We start from the raw sequence: 19901 nt of genomic DNA, 5'->3' as shown, positions 1-19901 counted from the left end.
CGCTGAGGGAAATGGGAGGAGGCACAGCCATCCTTGCAGGAGGACCGGAAGACCTCATGTTGTTCTGATCCACATATTCAGTGCAATTTCTGTCAAAATGCCAATGGCATCTTTTTGCAGAAATAGGAAAACCCATCCTAAAATTCATATGGACTCTCAAGGAACTCTGAATTGCCAAAATAACCTAAAAAGAACAAAACTGGAAGTCATACATTTCCTGACTTCAAAATGTACCACAAAGCTACAGTCCTCAGAACTGTGGTATTGGCGAAAGACAGACATGGACCAGTGGAATAGAAGAAAAAGCCCAGGATAAAACCTCGCATGTACAGTCAAATGATTTCCCACAAGAGTGACAAGACCATGCCATGGGGGCAAGGACAGCCATTGCAACAAATGATGTTGGGGATACGGGATCTCCACGTGCACAAGAATGAAGTTGAGCCCTTACCTTACAGCACCTACCAAAATTAGCTCAAGATGATCAGAGACAAATGTAAGATCTAAAACGATGAAACTCTTAGGAGAAAACGTAGAGGGAAAGCTTCATGGCATTGGGTTGGCAATGATTTCCTGGCTATGACACCAAAAGCACAGGCGACAGAAGGAAAAATAGGAAAATTAGCCTTCCTTTAAGGGAACCCTGAGTAGGTGGCACGCTGGGTCCATCCTTGTTCTGCTCTAAGTTGTAGCTCAACCTGAAAGATGTGAAGTATGGCCGCCAGTGAATCCCTGTCCCGCTCTTGTCCCCGTAGGTTCTACCAAACCATGGCCTTCACGCAGCCGGGTTCTTCGTGGCCTTCCTCGCCTCCCTTGCGCTGACCTGGGTCACTCTTTTCTTCATGGTTCGGCATCCGTGTTTGCAGAGAAGCATGTTCACCAGACATCAGGTGAGTCTCCACACGCATCTTCTTCCCCGGGGGGTCGTTTGCTTGGTGATGGTTGTGAAGTTGAAGTTCATCCTCCAGTTCAGTGGCTCTCAACCCTGGGTGGACATCACAGTCCCCCGGGGAACTGTGGACAAACACTCATGTCCGGGCCCCTGCAGGACATTGGGTTGCCCCTGATGTGTCCCCATCATTGCTCATTTCTTTCTTTTTTTAAAAAAAACATATTTTATTGACTTTTTACAGAGAGGAAGGGAGAGGGAGAATTAGAAATATTGATGAGAGAGAAACATCGATCAGCTGCCTCTTGCACACCCCCTACTGGGGATGTGCCTGCAACCAAGGTACATGCCCTTGACCGGAATCGAACCTGGAACCCTTCAGTCCGCAGGCGAATGCTCTATCCACTGAGCCAAACCGGTTAGGGCCGTTGCTCCCTGGATGATTGTAGTGAGGGCCAGTGTGGAGAACCCCTGCGGTCTAGATGAATAACGGCTCGCCCACCTGTGTGGCCAGCCCCGTAGTCTCGCCGCAGCCTAACTCAGGTTCTGTTCCACACTCCCGCCGAAATGCTGCTGCAGACTCACTTCATCCTCGGGGAAGCCCGGACGCCCTCGCCTGGCTTACAAAGCCCCGGGCCCTGCCTCCGCCCACCTCTCCTGCCACTTTCCGCCTCACGCTGCAGCCGAACCCTCCACCCAGTGACTTGGCGTTCTCTGGGAGTGCGAGCTCTCCACGCTCGCCTCAGAAGCTTCTTCAGTCTCTGCTCTTCAATGAGCATAATCTTGACCTGTCCTTTCAGCTCGGGCCTTGCCTGTCCTGGAAGTCAGCGCTGGCCACTTCCTGGCCCAGTGAGGGGCTTCTCTCTGGGTTCCCACACTAGGTTCTGTAGACCCCACGCAGCACTGCCCTCATCTCTCGGCCCCTCTGTGAAGTCCTCAATCTCCATATTCCTGTCTTGGTCTGGGTTCCCCCAGAAGCGCTTCCTGAGACCAGGATCCCAATGCAGGCAGTTTATATGGGAAGGGGCCCCAGGGAATGATGGTGGGGGCGGGGGGAGGGAGGCAGGAAGGGAAGGCAGCCAATCCAGTTACCCCTGGGGTCACCTGGAGCTGTGTTGTGCTCAGGCACTCTGGGGACAGTGGACTGAACCTCAGGCAAGGAGCTGGGGTATTTGTCCACCAAGGCCCAATGGCTATTGGTTGAGGCCGAGGTGGGGGGCAAGATGAAGGGTGACACTTCCCAGGCACGGGCTCTGATGGCTGGTGGATCTTGGGCTGGTGGGCACAGAAGTGGCAAGGGTGAGGGGACATGGGCAGAAAACAGATGGTGTCTGCCACATCCCCATTGCCCACTACAGAGCCCGGTGCCTAGAAAGCACTCAATACATGTGTGAAGGAATGAAGACGACCTCAGGCAATCAGTCACTTCATCTTACAATTCTGTATTCTGATCACAAACCTGCCAGATTCTTGATGTTGAAGTCATCTGCCAACTATAATTTTCCTTTACATGATGATGGTGATGGTGGTGATGGTGATGATGATGGTGATGGTAGTGATGGTGATTATGATGTTGGTGATGATGATGGTAGTGATGGTGATAGTGATTATGATGTTGGTGATGATGATGGTAGTGATGGTGATGATGATGATGGTGATAGTGATTATGATGTTGGTGATGATGATGGTAGTGATGGTGATGATGATGATGGTGATAGTGATTATGATGTTGGTGATGATGGTGATGGTGATGATGATGATGGTGGTAGTGATTATGATGTTGGTGATGATGGTAGTGATGGTGATGATGATGATGGTGATAGTGATTATGATGTTGGTGATGATAATGGTAGTGATGGTGATGATAATGATGGTGTAGTGATTATGATGTTAGTGATGATGGTGATGATGATGATGGTGTTAGTGATTATGATGTTGGTGATGGTGATGATGATGGTGATAGTGATTATGATGGGAGTGATGGTGGTGATAGTGATTAAGATGTTGGTGATGGTGATGATGGTGATGGTGATGATGGTGATAGTGATTATGATGCTGGTGATGATGATGATGATGGTGATAGTGATTATGATGTTGGTGATGGTGATGATGGTGATGATGATGATGGTGATAGTGATTATGATGTTGGTGATGATGATGATGATGGTGATAGTGATTATGATGTTGGTGATGGTGATGGTGATGATGATGATGGTAGTGATGGTGATGGTGGTGGTGGTGATAGTGATTATGATGTTGGTGATGGTGATGGAGATGGTGATGATGATGATGGTAGTGATGGTGATGATGATGGTGGTGATAGTGATTATGATGTTGGTGATGGTGATGATGATGGTAATGATGGTGATGATGATGATGGTGATGATGATGATGCTGGTAGTATTGGGGAAAGCAGGACGGCAGCTCACTGAGTGAGATGAGCTCTGTGGCACTGCTGCCAGGTGGCACTGCTGGGAGTCAGCGCTCCTTCAGGGCCATGGAGGGCTGGAGCTGCTGTTACCCAGAGGCCCAACAACTTGGAGGAACATCTGTCATCTTTCTCCCTCTTTGTGTTGGGGAAACTGAGGCCCGTGAAGTTAAACAACTTGCTTTAAGTGGCCAGATGTAGGCTGGCACCTGGCTTCTGGGGTCCCCTGTCTCTGGAGGCTGGAAGGCTTGCCCCCTGGTTCATTTTGTTTCTGCTTCCTCAGAGGAGAGAATGGTCATTTCAGTGTGAGGTCAGCCCACAATGTCCATGGCAGGCCAGAGTGAGGAGGGAAACGGCCATCGAATCAGGCACCCTGCTTACCCTCCCGGGCTGTTATCAGTCGCAGAACAAAACTCATCCTTCACTTTGATGTAGGAGCAGGATTCATTTCCCGAAGATTAAAGGCTGATCATTACAACTGCAGAGAGGAAAGCAAAGTGTGAATTTGATTTAAGGTTGAAAACACTTGCAGTATTTTTTTCCTGCATCACAGAATGGAATCTTTTCACATTTTCCTTTATTTTTGCCAGCACGGTGGCAACCAATAAGACAGTGTTACGTAAAACAGAAGAAGCCTTTGGGGTTAGATTGGCTTGGGATCAAATACCCACCTGGCCCTTTCTGATCTGTGTGAACTCGCATGTTACTCCACCTCTCTGAGCTGCATGTTCCTCACATGTAAGGTGGGAGCGACAACACTTATTTTGTTGTGATAGTTTCATGATATAACACATACAAGGCACAGGGGCAGGGATTATTGTTCAATGTTAGCTATAGTTATCACCCGTTTCTGCAGAATTAATATTGGGGACAAAACAGACATGCCATCTATCCCATCAGTGGGTTGGGCTTAATTATTTCTGATGTCACTTCTATCTTAAAATTGTATATGCTGATTGGAAACCTGGCAGATTCCTGATGTTGAAGTCCATCTGTCAACTGTAATTTTTCTCTACCCGCTGGTGATGATATGATGGTGATAGTGATGATTATGATGGTGGTGGTGATGGTGATGGTGGTAGTGATGGTGATGATGGTGACAATGATATTGATGATGGTAATGATATGGTGGTGGTGGTGATGTTAGTGATGATGGTGTTGGTGGTGATGATGGTGGTGATGGTGAAGTATTTGTATAGGTCTTGACTGGTTGCAGTGGTCTATTCATTCATTGCTTTGTTCTATCCACGTAACTCTGTGCAGGGCTACTGGAATTGTGATCCCATTTCTTTGATGAGAAAATGGAGACTCGGAAGTACAATGTCTTGTCTGAGTTTACCCGGCTCACAGTGGTGCGGCCAGCCAGGTTCTCTGGCTATGGGTCCCCACCTTCCCTCCGGACTTTTCCACACCTCACATTCGCCATTCGCGGCCAGGCTTACTCATTTGTTGCCGCACTTCTCCCGAAGGCTCAGCATCAGGAGAGCAGGCCGGAGCACTCCCAGTTCACGGCGGCCGACGGCGTGAATGAAGATCTCGCTCTGAATGACCAGATGATTGGCATCCTGTGCTCAGAGGACCCCGGGGGCATGCTGCAAGCCTTGGAAGAGTAAGATTCTATCCCATGATGCTTTCTTCGCTGTGGGGAGCGGCTTAACGGGAGCGGCACGAGAGCCAACGCTGGGCATGTTTCATTCATTCATGAGCTCGTGCCGTCACTCATCACTCAGTAGTCATCAAGCATCTCCGTGCACTGAGCACTGTGCTTGGTACTTGGGAGGAGAGGTGAATAGACGCCGTTTGTGCTGTGAGACGGGCTGACCTAGTGCCCCTCAGAGCGTGATGAGCACCGCGCTACAGGGAAGACCAGGGCCAGCTGATTACCTCCGAGAGGCTCGTGGGAATGCTCCCCCGAGCAGATGGTATTATTATTTTAAAATATGTTTTTATTGATTTCAGAGAGCAAGGGAGGGAGAGAGGAAGAGAGAGAGAGAGAGAGAGAGAGAGAGAGAGAGAGAGGGATATCAATGATGAGAGAGAATCCTTGATCGGCGGCCTCCTGCACACCCCACACTGGGGATGGAGCCCACAACCTGGGCATGTCCCCTGACCGGATCAAAACGTGACTTCCTGGTTCATAGGTCGATGCTCAACCACTGAGCCACGACAGCTGGGCTCCCTGACTGATTCTTTTTTGTTGTTGTTGTTAAATATATTTTTATTGATCTCAGAGAAGAAGGGAGAGGTAGAGAGAGAATCATTGATTGGCTGTCTCTTGCATGCCCCCTACTGGGGATCGAGCCCGCAACCCGGGCATGTGCCCTTGACCGGAATCGAACCCGGGACTCTTCAGTCTGCAGGCCGACGCTCTGTCCACTGAGCCAAACCAGCTAGGGCTCCCTGACTGATTCTTGACAAAGAGCATTTGCTTGGCTTGCGTGGCTGTTTCTCTGTTGTGCTGTTTGTTCAGAGGCCACTCTGCGGAGAGGACTTGAGGAAGGGATATTGTCTGTGATTTCTGTTGTTGTTGTTAATCCTCGCCCAAGGATATTTTTTCTATTGATTTTTAGAGAGAATGGAAGGGAGGCCAGGAGGGGTGGGGGGTGGGGGAAGCCGCACATCGATTGGTTGCTTCCCGCATGATTGAACCTGCAACCGAGGTCCGTGCCCTTGACCGGGGATTGAACCTGCAACCCTTAAGTGTGCGGGCCGGTGCTCTAACCACTGAGCACACCAGCCAGGGCTCCTTTGATTTTTATTGGGCTCCCTGACTGTTGCCCTGATGGAGGTGGCTCAGCCCCAGGCACGCTGGGACAGGAGGAAGCAGGAACGGGGCGCCTCTGGCTGGTCCCAGCAGGGTTTGAGCTCTGGCCTCGCTCTGGCCTGACCACCCCTGAGCACCTCTTGTTCGAGATCATCCTTAATTCTTGCAGCAACTCTCGTGGGGAAGCTGATGTTCAGAAAGGTTTGTTGGTGTTGCCCACGGTCACACTAGTGGTCACGGATTGGGGCCCCAGCCTGACATAACAGCTTTTTAAAAAGCTTGAGCCTAGATTTTCCCAGGAGGCAAGGAAGAGGGGAAGAAAGAGGTTCCAGGCCTCTGTTTCCTGTTAGTCGGAGGAAGCGTATGTGATGCGGCCGGCACCGCCTTCTGAGCTGCCTCAGCATTGTTTCCTGCAGCGCCGGGTTCCGGGAGCCTTTGCTGAACGGCGCCTGTTGACACGGGTATGAGCCGTGGTTCCTGCGCCGCCCGCTGTCTTTCGCGTCCACAGAAACACTCCCCGGGCCGTGGCTTTGTTCCTCCTCTCAACCCGAAGCCACTCGCCCAGGTTTCCTGGGTTCGCTCGTCCTCCGACGGGGGCCTTTGTTCGCGGTGCAGTGACTTCCAGGCGGGTCGGTCAGGCAGCAGCTCCTCTGGGGCCCCCCCCGCGTGGGCGCGGTGGCAGACTGCGGGGTGCTCCCGAGTCCTGGCTTCTGTCCCCACCAAGTTCACCACAAAACACAGGCGCAGCACCGACAGCCGCACACTCGTCCCTGTGGCCGGGGCAGCGCAGCAGCGGGAATAGCTGCTCTGGTTTGGGGGCTCGGGGAGGCCCCGCGAAGGGGGTGTCGGCTACACGGAGGCCTCGGTGATGAGCAGGCCGTGGGGGCAGCATGTGCAGAGCTCAGGGGACGGCGTTTGACGATCACAAAGAGGACAGGGCAGCCCAGCCAGTGGGGCTCAGTGGCTGAGTGTTGACCTACGAACCAGGAGGTCACGGTTCGATTCCCAGTCAAAGGCACATGCCTGGGTTTCGGGCTCCATCTCCAGTGTGGAGCGTGCAGGAGGCAGCTGATCCACGATTCTCTCTCATCATTGATGCTTCTATACGTCTCTCCCTCTCCCTTCCTCTCTGACATCAATTTTAAAAATAAAAAAATTAAAAAAAAAAGAAGCCAGGGTGGGTGGCAGGAGCCTGGGGAGGCGGGCTGGAGGGTCGCACAGCCAGTGCGCGGTGTTACCAGAGCAGCTCTGCCTCCCCCACCACCCCCCACCCCCGATCTTCTTCTTTTTTTTTTTTTTTTTTAAGTATATTTTATTGATTTTAGAGAAGAAGAGGGAGAGATAGAAACATCAATGATGAGAGAGAATCATTGATCAGCTGAATCGAACCTGGGATCCTTCAGTCCACAGGCTGACGCTCTATCCACTGAGTTAAACCAGCCAGGGCCCCCTTCCCCCCCCCCCCCCCCCCCGTCTTTATCCTAAACACGCTTTCTTCGCCTCGCACAGGCTGTCGGAAGGCACCCGGTTTGCTTGTCCGTTTTTGTGATGCCGTCGTAACGTGGCTTCCCGTCCAGGCAGTCGGTTCACAAGGACGGGCCTCTGATTTACCTCCGACGCCGCGGACGGCGCCTGGCACACAGCAGGTGCCTGTGGGGTGGCCTTGATGGACAGTCACTGTCCGGTGACTTTGACAGCGAGAAGCTTCGAGGTTTCTAAACCAGAAGATCGCACAGCACGTTCGAGGTGGGATGTGGCAGCACAGGTGGCCCAGAGCTCCCCGAGGACGTCCGCCGTGTCTGGGACACCCTCGTGGGGGCGTGCTACCACCCACGCGGCGGCGCTCCCCGGCGACTGTCCATCCCTCGCTGCTCCCTCACCCCTCGCTCCGAGTGGAGTGAGGCCATCTTCCCCGAGGGTCCCCCGGGATGTAGGCCTGTCTGACGTGCATCTGCGGGCTCATAGGTGTCGGTGGAATCGGGGCGTTTGGGGGGATAGTCCGCAGGACCTGCCGATGGGTGGGAGCGGGTTCGCGAGCCGGCATGGCTGACCCCGAGTTTCAGGCTGAGCAGCTCGGGGAGCGCTGGGCTGTTTCCTAAGATGAGCAGAGACGGGGAGGGGGAGGGGGGGAACCACTCTTGTTAGGAGTTACTTCTGGAAGTGGTGATGCCTTGGAGACCCCGGAATGGGGGTGTCAGTGGGCAGTCGTGTGGGTCTGTTCTCAGGAAGTTCTGGGCTACGGGTGGGATTGAGGGAGGAACGTCCGAGAGAGGACAGAGAGGAGAGGGGACCAGGACGGGCCCTAAGGAGGTCCCACAGTTAGAAGTCAGGGAGACCTGGGAGGTCGGGGAAGTGAGGAAAGCGAGAGAAGGGTCCAGAAGAAGGGGTGGCAACCGTGCCTGATGTTGCTGGAGGGTAATCACATGAGGCCTGAGGAATGTCATGACTTTCACGACGGGGACGCCATCGGTGACCAGAGCGGGTGTGAGGGGGCAGGGGCAGCCGAGGGAGCAGTGGACGGTGACAGCAGGCGGGGACTGCAGTTTGAAGGTGCATGGCCGCGGAGGGAGCAGAGATGGCGCAGTGCGACCATCAGACGGATGACAGGGGTCTAGGGCGTTGCTAGGTCTCCGGAGGATCGACGTCAGGGTTCACCTAGAGCCGAGGTTGGCAAACTCATTAGTCAACAGAGCCGAATATCAACAGCACAACGATTGAAATTTCTTTGGAGAGCCACATTTTTTAAACTTAAACTTCTCCTAACGCCACTTCTTCAAAGTAGACTCGCCCAGGCCGTGGTATTTTGTGGGAGAGCCACACTCAAGGGGCCAAAGAGCCGCATGTGGCTCGCGAGCCGCAGTTTGCCGACCACTGTCCTAGAGCACCAGACGGCCGGCACAGCGCCCTGGCTCCGCCATCCGGCCAAGGTGGGCAGCAGCCCCTCCTCACACCTGTGCTCGCTCGCTGCTGGCTCTCCTGCAGGCTGTGGGGTTCCGGCCGTGTCTGACAAACCAGGGAGGGATTTTTATGGGGGACAGAAGAGGACCGCTCCAGAGCAGAGCAGCTGTGATGCCTCTGGTTTCCATGGCAACCCTCACTGCCATCTTCCCAGCAAGGGAAGGCTTCTTGGAGGAGTCCTGTGTCCCATGAACACCTGTCTTCTCAGCAAGCGCGGACTGAGCTCCCGCCGAGCGCCTGGCGCTGTGCGAGGTGCTGGGAGGAGGCTGAGAAAAGCAAGGACCCCAAGGTGCCCATCGCCCACGGGGAGCAGCAGCTCACACAGACACACACGGGGCAGTAAGACAGCCGAGCTGGAATAATGCCTCCAGCCCCCCCCCCCCGACCCCCCACCGGCCCCTCTGCTGTGTGCCTGACCTTTGCAGGAATGATGCTCTGTCTTACTTAGCATCTCCCCTCCCACACACCCCATCTAGACCCTGCGGTTCATCCCCCTCTTAGGGGTTCTTGGAAATAAAAGGACCCCCCTCAGCTGTTGGGAGTGCCCGAGGGGGTCAGGAAGAGCTCTCCCCTCCCCCACCCTGAGCTCTGGGCCAGCTGGGAAACGAGACAGATACAGGCATGATCTCCAGCCTGGCCACCCAGCGCTTTCTAACGTGGCAAAGCCAGGCTGGAGGAGGAGGCTCCTGCCTGCAGGCACAGCACCCACAGCGAACCCTGCAGGCCTCCCCGACGACCACGGCTGCTTATGCTGAGCCCCAGCCCCCAGCCCCCAGCCCCCAGCTCCGCTTCCGGAGCCAGAAGGAGGGAAGGCGCACACAGCCCCTCCCGGCAGAGCCCATCAGCTCAGTCTCTCCAAATGGAGCCACGGGAACCTCCTTCGGGCCCCTCCTGCCAGAGAGGTCTGCAGGCCTGAGGTTCCCTGTGGTCAGCTCTCGGGAAGCTGACTGAGGACAGCAGTGGCTTAGACACAGGCAGGGACTTCAGGGGGGTCATTGGCGTGGGGCTGGGTGGATAAGATGGAGGGGTTCAGCCAGGTGTGGGGCTGGGCTGCCAGGTGTGGGGCTGGGCTGCCAGGTGTGGGCTGTGGGCCTTGATTTGGACAGGGGTCTGCTCGCGTCCCCTCGCTGCTCCCATTCTGTGGGAACCCGGGTTCCTTTCCTGTGAGCACTCACTGGCCCAGGGGTTCAGTTCCGATTCCTTTCTTCCAAGAAAACTTGTGCTTTGCTGTTTCTGCCATTTTGGTCTATTTTTCACAGACACATAAGAATAGCCCAGATGTCTGGTGGTCGCTCACGCCTCAGGCGTCTTTGGGGGACGTTCCCTCCTGCTCACAGGTCTGAGCGAGCGGGGACGCAGCCTGCGATCCCTCCATGTCACGGGCCTGTCGGTGCCGGGAGGTCAGCGGTCCAGGGGGTGTGTTGCCACCGAAGGTGACCAGTTGCCTCCCTGACAGCGCAGGTCAGCCCTGCGCCGCCCTCTTTCCCGCATCCGCTCCTGTCCCCTCGCCAGCCACTGTCCCTGAGCACGTGCTCACCGGGCGTTGGCCAGGCGCTGTGGGTGCCCCCCAGGCGCTGTGGGTGCCCAGGCGCTGTGGGTGCCCGGGTGGTGTGGGTGCCCGGGCGCTGTGGGTGCCCGGGCGCTGTGGGTGCCCGGGCGGTGTGGGTGCCCGGGCGGTGCGGGTGCCCGGGCGGTGTGGGTGCCCAGGCGGTGCGGGTGCCCGGGCGCTGTGGGTGCCCGGGCGCTGTGGGTGCCCATGTGGTGTGGGTGCCCGGGCGGTGTGGGTGCCCGGGCGGTGCGGGTGCCCGGGCGGTGTGGGTGCCCGGGCGGTGTGGGTGCCCGGGCGGTGCGGGTGCCCGGGCGGTGCGGGTGCCCAGGCAGTGTGGGTGCTCAGGCGCTGTGGGTGCCCGGGCGGTGTGGGTGCCCGGGCGGTGCGGGTGCCCGGGCGGTGTGGGTGCCCGGGCGGTGCGGGTGCCCAGGCAGTGTGGGTGCTCCGGCGCTGTGGGTGCCCGGGCGGTGTGGGTGCCCGGGCGGTGCGGGTGCCCGGGCGGTGTGGGTGCCCGGGCGGTGTGGGTGCCCAGGCAGTGTGGGTGCTCAGGCGCTGTGGGTGCCCGGGCGGTGTGGGTGCCCGGGCGGTGCGGGTGCCCGGGCGGTGTGGGTGCCCAGGCGGTGTGGGTGCCCGGGCGCTGTGGGTGCCCGGGCGCTGTGGGTGCCCGGGCGCTGTGGGTGCCCGGGCGGTGTGGGTGCCCGGGCGCTGTGGGTGCCCGGGCGCTGTGGGTGCCCATGTGGTGTGGGTGCCCGGGCGGTGTGGGTGCCCGGGCGGTGTGGGTGCGGGCGGTGTGGGTGCCCAGGCGCTGTGGGTGCCCGGGCGGTGTGGGTGCCCAGGCGGTGTGGGTGCCCAGGCGCTGTGGGTGCCCGGGCGCTGTGGGTGCCCAGGCGGTGTGGGTGCCCAGGCGCTGTGGGTGCCCGGGCGCTGTGGGTGCCCAGGTGTGCAGAGTGCTCCAGCCGCCAGCGCTTACCCGTCACGGAGAGACAGACCCACAGACTGTTCCGGGGGGCGGGGCGGAGCGGGTGCATGTGGTCGAGCCGGAGGACGAAGGCAGAACAAAGGCCCTGGAGCCACGCGGCTTGGCTCAATCCCAGCTCCGCCCGGAACAGCTCCGCTGCTTTGGACCCGGCACGTCAGTGTGCCTGTGCCTCGGTGTCTGCAGCTGGGAGGGAGGGAGGGGGATGTCCTGCCTCACAGGCTGTGGGGGGTTCCAGGGCTCGATAGTCCTGCAGCTGTCAGAGCAGAGCCTGCCCTCAGAGGCAGGCTCATCTCCGCAGGGACCTGTGCTTGACGCGGGTGATGGGGGTCTCATTAGCCACCGGGAAACGGGGCTCAGAGACCGCAGACACCTCGGGCGCCCGGTTCGGAAGGAGTGAAGCCGCATTGGACACTTGGGGTGTGTGGCTCCAGGCCCGTTATGCTTCCAGATGTAGTGCGATGAGGTCGGAAGGGGGTCGGGGGAAGTTCTCCGGCGGGAGGGGGGGGTTGAGGTGGAGAGGAGCCCTCTAGCCTTCCTGTCTGTTCCAGAGCTGACTGTCCTTCGGGGCCTGGCCAGCGAGCTGGGGGGAGGGGGCAGTGACTGGGGAGCCCCGGGTCAGGAGTGAGCGAGCTCCTCTCCCGCATCAGCAGCCCCTCAGGGAGTGGCTCACGGCCGGGAAGGGGCCCACGTGCCTTCTCAGCGAAGATCTTTTTTCCTTTTTTGGTTGATCCTCATGTGAGGATATTTTTCCACTCATTTTCAGAGAGAGTGGGAGGGAGGGGCAGAGACACGGAGAGAGAAACATCCATGTGAGACTCTGGCTGGCACTCCCACTAGGTCCGGAGATCAAGCCTGCAACCTAGGTACATGCCCTTGACCAGAATCGCACCTGGGACCCTTCAGTCCGAGGGCTGAGACGCATCCACGGAGCCAAGCTGACCAGGGTGGAAACAAAGATCTGTCAGGAAACCGTCCGGGAGGAAGGATAGCGATGGCTGACCCGTGTCCTACAGTGCATTTGAGTTTCTACAAAACTGAAATCCACGCCATACCCTAACTTTACTGCTGTCCTGCTCACACAGAGTAACTTTCTCCTCCGTGACAGTTTTGACAGTGAAGATATCGGGGAATTCCCACTGTCCAGCCCCTCACACGACAGTATATAAATAGGAGGTACGGCCCCCACCTGGGACCTGGCTGCCGGCGTCTCCATGGAAACGGCTCCTGGAGGCAGACGTCCGCTCGCTGCCACTGAGACGGCTGCTGTGGGTCTAATACACGCACAGAGCTGACTCGTGGCGCGGGGTGTGTATTGTAAAAAGTGGCCAGGGCCGTTTCGCTTTCCTTCGGAATTAATTCCCCGCCACCACCGTGATGAACGACTCCTGGCTCACCGTTCACATCCAGGAGAGAGTCACTGCCCTGAGCATCAAATCCTGTCCCATTTCTGCTCTGACACCTTGCTTGCCATTTGGTGAGAACATGATTAATTTTTATCTGAAATAAGTAAGAAAAAGAATACAGATGTCATTCTCTCTCTCTTTAAAAAAAATGTTTTTATTGATTTTGAAGAGAAAGGGAGAGGGAGAGAGATAGAAACATTAATGATGAGAGAGAATCATTGATCAGCTCTCTCCTCACATCCCACACTGGGGTCCATTCCTGGTCAGGGCATATGTCCGGGTTGTGGGCTCAGTCCCTGGTAGGGGGTGTGCAGGAGGCAGCTGTTTGATGCTTCTCTCTCTCTCTCTCTCCCTCTCCCTCTCCTTTCCTCTCTCTGTAAAATAAATTAAAAATATATTTAAGCCCTAGCTGGTTTGGCTCAATGGATAGAGCGTCGGCCTGCAGACTGAAGGGTCCCAGGTTTGATTCCGGCCAAGGGTACATGCACGGGTTGTGGGCTCGATCCCCAGTAGGGGGCGTGCAGGAGGCAGCCGATCAATGATTCTCTTTCACCATTGATGTTTCTCTCTCTATCCCTCTCTCTTCCTCTCTGAAATCAATAAAGAAATATATATTTAAAATATATATATATATTTTAAAAAAAGAATCTGCTACTCCGTCACTGGTGTTCCGTCACTGGATGGGCAGAAGGGAGGGAGGAGAGGAGGAGGAGGGAAAGGGAAAGAGAAGGCCTGGCCTACAAACACCTGGAAACCGCAGAGCTTGTCCAGCCAGGGCCTCTGGTTTCTGGCGCAGCGTTCTCTAATGGAACTCCCCGACCTGTGTGTCGCCCAGGTTGGAGATTGCAACCCTGAATCGGGCCGACTCAGATCTGGAGGCTTGTCGAACCCACATCAGCAAGGATGTCATTGCCCTTCTCCTGAGAGGTCTGAGCAGCAGGGGCCACCTCGCCCCTCAGGTAGAGAGGAGGATGGGCGCCGCTTTTAAAAAGCAGTTTCTGATGCTGGAGAAGGAAGTACAAGAGGAGTATGACCGGAAGATGGTGGCTCTGACGGCTGAATGCGACCTGGAGACAAGAAAGAAGACAGAACACCAGTTCCAGAGGGAGGCGGCGGCGATGGAGGAGGCGGAAGAACTGCTAAAGCATGTCAGCGAGAGGGTAAGGCCGCTCTACCTCTCTCCTTTCTCTTGGGGAACCATTTATCCATTCATCCAGCCAGCAACCTACCCACCCATTCATCCACCCACTCTTCCCTTCCTTCCTTCTTTCCTTTCTTCCTTCCATCCATCCATCCATCCATCCATCCATCTATCCATCCATCCAGCAACCTACCCACCCATTCATCCACCCACCAATCCATCCATCCACCCACCAATCCATCCATCCACCCATCCACCCACTCATCTACCCATTTATCTATCCATCCACCCACCCATCTATCCATTCATCCATCATCCATCCACTCATCCATCATCCATCCATCCATCCATCCATCCACCTACCCATCTATCCATCCATCCACCCATCCACCCATCTATCGTCTATACATCCATTCATTTATCTATCCTCCTGTCCATCTCCACATGCATCCATCTCCCCATCCATTTATCGACCCACCATGTGTCCATCTATGCACCCACCCATCCATCCATTTATCCATCCACCCATCCATCTGTCCAGCTACACATCCACATATTTATCCACCCACCACCCATCTATCCATCCAGAATCCATCTAGAAAGCATTTATTAATCTCTTCCTGTCTTCAGGCACTGGGCTAGGCCATGAAGGCACAGAGAAAAATGAGACATGGGTTTTGCATGAAAAAAGTCTGTAGATTCAGAAGGATCATTACGTATAAAAGTGTGACATCATTCACTGTGTTATGGTAGAGCTATGTCCATGGTGCCGTGGGGGGTCCCAGGGGGACAGAAAGGCTTCATTCCTAGGAGGTCGCGTCCACAGAGAGGTCGCGATGCCGGTGTGCATGTGTGTCCCTCCACTGCAGTCGCTCGAGCACAGCTCTCTACAGCACAGACTCGGGAGTCAGTCAGACAGACCGGGCCTCCAGTTCTAGAACATTCCGGCTCTGCTCCTGTGAAGCGAGGCTCAGCCCCCACCCCCACCTTGCGATCCAGGTCCCGATGGGGCTGGCTTCTCCCTGGAGCTCAGGCCCCTGGTCCCACTCCATCAGTTGCTGGCAGAATCCACTTCCTCGCCCTTGTAGAAGGGAGACCCTCAGCCCCTGCAGGCGTCCCTCCCCTCCAGGAGCTCACAGCAGGACTGCGCTCATCCTCAAGGCCTGCGGGCGGGAGTCTCTCCCTCGAGGATCACCGTCCCTCGTCCAGGACTCTCACCTGGTTAGGTCAGCCCACCAGGGTTCTCTCCTTCCGGGTTACTCCGAGTCACGGGTTCATGAAGACCCCGCTGCTTTGCCACATAACCACCTGATCTCAGGAGTGGCAGTCCCATCACGTTCAGGGTTTATGCGCACCCGGGGCGGGGGTTTACACCTCCAGGCCGTCTGCATGGGGGTGGGAGTGTGGGTGGCTGCCTTAGAGTCCCGCCTCTCCCCGAGGAACGGAGAACACCCCTCCGCAGGCACAGTCCTCAGGACTCAGCCGTGTGTCCCCCGCCTCTCCTCGCGCCGGCCCCCATAACGGGCAGGCATCACCGGGCCACGTCCTCACTCCTCTCTGCGCCTTTGCACCAGATGAGCTGAGTGAGGGCCTGGCTGCCGGCGCTTTTCTCTCCACCTGGGTTGGAAGGGAAGACGAGGCGATGCGCCTGGGCGCCTGGCAGCCTCCTCGGAGCTTCCAGGGGCAGCCGTTCTCAGGCATGGGAGCTGCAGGCTCCCGCCCTCTGCACTTTCTCCTCTGAGTGGTTCTGGAAAACATTAGGATCACAGGGAGTTTCAACGGCCTTTCCCACAGCCGAGCGGCCTCCTCATTGTCAGTGTGGGGCATGGTGTGCGCGTGCCCTGTGTACACGTGTGTGTCCATGTGAGAGTGCATGGTGGGTGGCTGCGTGTGCGCATATGCTATGTGCACATGTGTGCGCATGGTGAGTGCGTGTGTGCATGTCTGCTGTGTGTGCATATGCTATGTGCACATGTGTGCATGGTGGGTGACTGCGTGCATGCATGTCTGCTGTGTGTGCATGTGTAAGCATGCGTGTGTGTGTGTACTTGCCTGTGCGTGCCTGTCCGGCCGTCAGCCTCTCACGTCGCCTCCCCTCCGCAGTCGGCGGGCGAGTGCAGCAGCCTCCTGCGGACCCTGCACGGCCTGGAGCAGGAGCAGCTGCGGCGGACCCTGGCCCTGCAGCAGGAGGAGGACTTCGCCAGGGCGCACAGGCAGCTGGCCGTCTTCCAGAGGAGCGAGCTGCACAGCATCTTCTTCGCCCAGATCAGAAGCGCTGTTTTCAGAGGGGACCTGCAGCCAGAGGCCGCCGAACTGCTGCTGCAGGATTACTCCAGAGCACAGGTAATGCTCGCTCTGCGGGGATCATTCCCTGAGCCGCCGGGCGAATGGCTCCTCTCTGAGCTGAGACCGCGCTGCTTTCCTGCTGTGGATGAGGAGCTAGGGCTCCCCGCCCCCCGGCCCCCGGCCCCCCGGCTCCTAACCTCTGCATGAGTTTCCGGAAAGCACAGGAAGTGGGGGCCTGGAGACAGGCCTGGGACTCAGGCTGACCCGAATGTGAATTCCAGTTCCACCCCCCCAACCCCGCCCCCCGCCTGTGTCAATTTAAGTAAGTTGCCCAGCTTCTCTGAGCCTCGGTTTCCTCATCTGAAAAGGGGGTGATAGAGTACCCACACTCACGGGCGTGGCGGAGGCTTCGTGGGCGGGCTCGGGAAGGCCGGTGCCCGGCACCGTGTTTACGGTAACGTGAGCGTGTGCGTGCACAAACGTGCTCTGCGGGGTTTACGGCCTGGGCCGGGCGTGCCTGGGGAATGTGTGTCTCTGCGTATACGCTTGAGTGTGAATGTCATCAGTGCAGCCCGAATACATTTCCCGACGCCATTGGAGGTAGTTTATCTGAGACCGGGGCCATGGCTGTGGAATTTCTCCTGAGGCCGGCATGTATAAGCACATGTACACACACACACATGCACACACACACACACACACACACACACACACGCACAGTGCCCTCACCGTGTGCCGTCGCACACCAGGTTTCTGGTCCTGGCGAGGCCCAGTGCGTGAGGCTGCGACGGCGCGGGACGGCGCTGGGAGGAGGCCCGTGGCCATCCTGAGCCTTTGGGACGACGAGGCCACTCCCAGAAGGCACTGGGGCTGGAGGAGGACCACAACCTCTCCCTCTGCTCTAGGTCTTCCCGGCAGAAGGTCAGCGAGAGGGAACAGGAGCCACTCCATCCCGCTCCTCGCGAGGGGCTCGGACGCGGGGCGTCACCTGGCTGGTGGCAGGTCTGGTGGCCCTCGTCCCGCGCGCGGAGCCGAGGCTGAGTTAGGGCCGGGACGGCGGCGTTAGGAAGGACGCACGTTACTGTCCGTCACACTGGGGTCAGAGAAGTCACCGCCGCGGTGATCCCGTGCCACGGCGAGGACGGCTTTGACCGGAGCTGCTAGAGTCACAATGAGTGTCCTTCCCTGGTGGCCCCATCCACAGCTCACGTGGGTCCAGTTCCGTGGGGAACAGGACTGTGGGTTCTGCTGCCGGGCCCTCTCGGGGCGATGCTGGTGTTGGGCCATATCGGACGACGCTTCAGCTTCCGCTCTCGGGACGTGTGGATCCTCCGGAGGCGGGAACTGGCGGCGTGGCAGCTGTTGTGTGGCACGGGGACTGTCCGTGGCACCCAGTGTCTTGTTGAACACAGCATTGGTGTTTTCGGTGCCCACTGCATGGACCACGTTTCCACAGAAGGAAAAGCCAGCCGGGCTGACCAGTGCGCTGACGCCGCTGAGCCCAAGGGCTTGGTTCCTGCTGATCTGAGGACTGTGCAGCCCGCCCTGAAGTCAGAGCACAGGCCCTGGAGTCACATTGCTGCGTTCACATCCCTGCTCAGCCATTGGCCAGCTGTGCCTGGGGGACTCAGTCTCCTCATCTGTGAAATGGGAATGACAGTCTCTCCCCCGAGGTGAAGGGAGATGCGGTGAGAAACGCCCTGGGCCCAGGAAAGACACCAGCGTAAGCGAGGCTAAGACACGCTTCGTGTTGGCGGGGTTTGTTCGTCGCGTAGACGGAGGAAGAGTTCTCGCTGCTCTTTTTCCTGAGCTCATCTCGTCGCCGTGCGTGTGGGAGCCTCGGGGTCAGAGCCTCGGGGTCAGGGCTGGTGGCTGACTGGCCGGCGCTGCACACCTGTCCTGGTGCAGTTTTGGGGGCGCAGTGTGGGCGGGGAAGGTGGATCGCCGATGGAGTCACGTGCGGGGCAGCCGAGATGTTTCGATGACTCGTCACTTCGGGGCCAGGGCACTTTGAAAAGTCCTCGTTCCTTAGTCGTCTTTCGTCTCCTTCTCGGCCGTGGTTAAGGGCCGAGAGGGTTACAGTCTGTCTCAGGGCCCTGTGCCTGTGTGTTTTCTTTAACAGGAAATGGAATATTTTAGTGTCTAGAAAGCACTTCCTCCAGATGTTTAATCAGGCGAATGCTCTTGGTTTTCTTTCCGCCCAGGAGGACGTGGAAGAGTTAATGGACTTTTTCCAGGCCAGTAAGAGGTGCCACCTGAGCAAGAGGTTCGGCCACAGGGAGTACCTGGTCCAGAACATGCAGTCGGCAGAGACCCGTGTGCAGGGCCTGCTGAGCGCGGCCGCTGCCCAGCTCACCCTCCTCATCCAGAAGCACGAGAGGTAAACCCCGCAGTGTCCCAGGGGTGCAGACGACCCGCCTTGCCCCGCATGCCTCGTCCGAGGCGGCTGCTTCTGCTCCTTCACCGAAGGCTCTGTCCGCTCCTTACTTATGTCTTAAGAAAATTCTCTGATTGTAAGACTCCGGTTCGTTGTAGAATTTAAAAACATGCACGATAGCCCGGGCTGGGGTGGCATAGTAGTTAGAGCGCCGGACCGTGCACTGAAGGGTCTCGGGTTCGATTCCTGATCCAGGGCATGTACCTAGGTTGCTGGTTCGATCTCTGGCCCCCCATGGGGCACATGCAGGAGGCAACCAATCGATGTATCTCTCTCACACCGATGTTTCTCTCTCTCTCTCTCTCCTCCTTCTTCCTTCCACTCTCTCTAAGAATCAATGGGAAAAATATCCTCGGGCGAGGATTAACACAAAAACAACAGAAGAAAACATGCAAGATAGTTCAGACAATCGTACCATGAACCACAAATGCTCATCGTTCAACTTCAACAGGTGCCAGCTCATGGCCAAACCTGATGGGGCTCCACAGCTCTGCCCTGACCGGTTTGGCTCAGTGGATAGAGCGTCGGCCTGCGGACTCAAGGGTCCCAGGTTCGATTCCGGTCAAGGGCATCTACCTTGGTTGCGGGCACATCCCCAGTAGGAGGTGTGCAGGAGGCAGCTGATCGATGTTTCTCTCTCATCGATGTTTCTAACTCTCCATCCCTCTCCCTTCCTCTCTGTAAAAAATCAATAAAGTATATTTAAAAAAAAAAAAGAGAAAAATAGAAAAATAAATAAATAAATAAAGCAAATCCCAACATTGGGTGGGGGGGGAGGGGTAATCTCATCCGGACACAGCCTCACGGACACCCCCAGAAACCAGGTGCTAGTATAACCAGCACCGTGGCCCGTCAAGGTGACGCACAGAATTACCCTCACCCAGGACTCCCTACGCTTACCTCTTAGACTTCGCTGATGCCCTGCTCGTCCCCAGGACTTCCCGGCCCACCATCTCCTCGGAAGATCCTGCCTCACACGGGCAGACTGACTGACTTCCTCCCGGGGGTCTTGCCCAGTTTCCGCCTCCCGGGTGCTCTCTCCCGGGGTTGAGTTCCACTGTGGTCGC

The 19901-nt window shown here is 57.0% G+C and overlaps 1 protein-coding gene across 1 annotated transcript in view; it reads left to right on the top strand.

Moving 5' to 3' along the window:
- Positions 1-19901, top strand: part of EVC2 (EvC ciliary complex subunit 2) — a 53833-nt gene that overhangs the window by 16755 nt on the left and 17177 nt on the right. The window contains exons 6-10 of the mRNA XM_054708195.1: positions 756-890; positions 4787-4926; positions 13806-14130; positions 16215-16454; positions 18602-18777. Coding sequence (XP_054564170.1) covers positions 756-890; positions 4787-4926; positions 13806-14130; positions 16215-16454; positions 18602-18777 — 1016 coding nt within the window. The remainder of the gene's footprint in view (positions 1-755; positions 891-4786; positions 4927-13805; positions 14131-16214; positions 16455-18601; positions 18778-19901) is intronic.

The sequence above is a fragment of the Eptesicus fuscus genome, chromosome 2 (genome assembly GCF_027574615.1).
Source record: "Eptesicus fuscus isolate TK198812 chromosome 2, DD_ASM_mEF_20220401, whole genome shotgun sequence".
Classification (NCBI taxonomy): domain Eukaryota; kingdom Metazoa; phylum Chordata; class Mammalia; order Chiroptera; family Vespertilionidae; genus Eptesicus; species Eptesicus fuscus.
The sequence above is the reverse complement of the archived record's forward strand: the minus strand, read 5'-3'. Positions and strand labels throughout refer to the sequence as shown.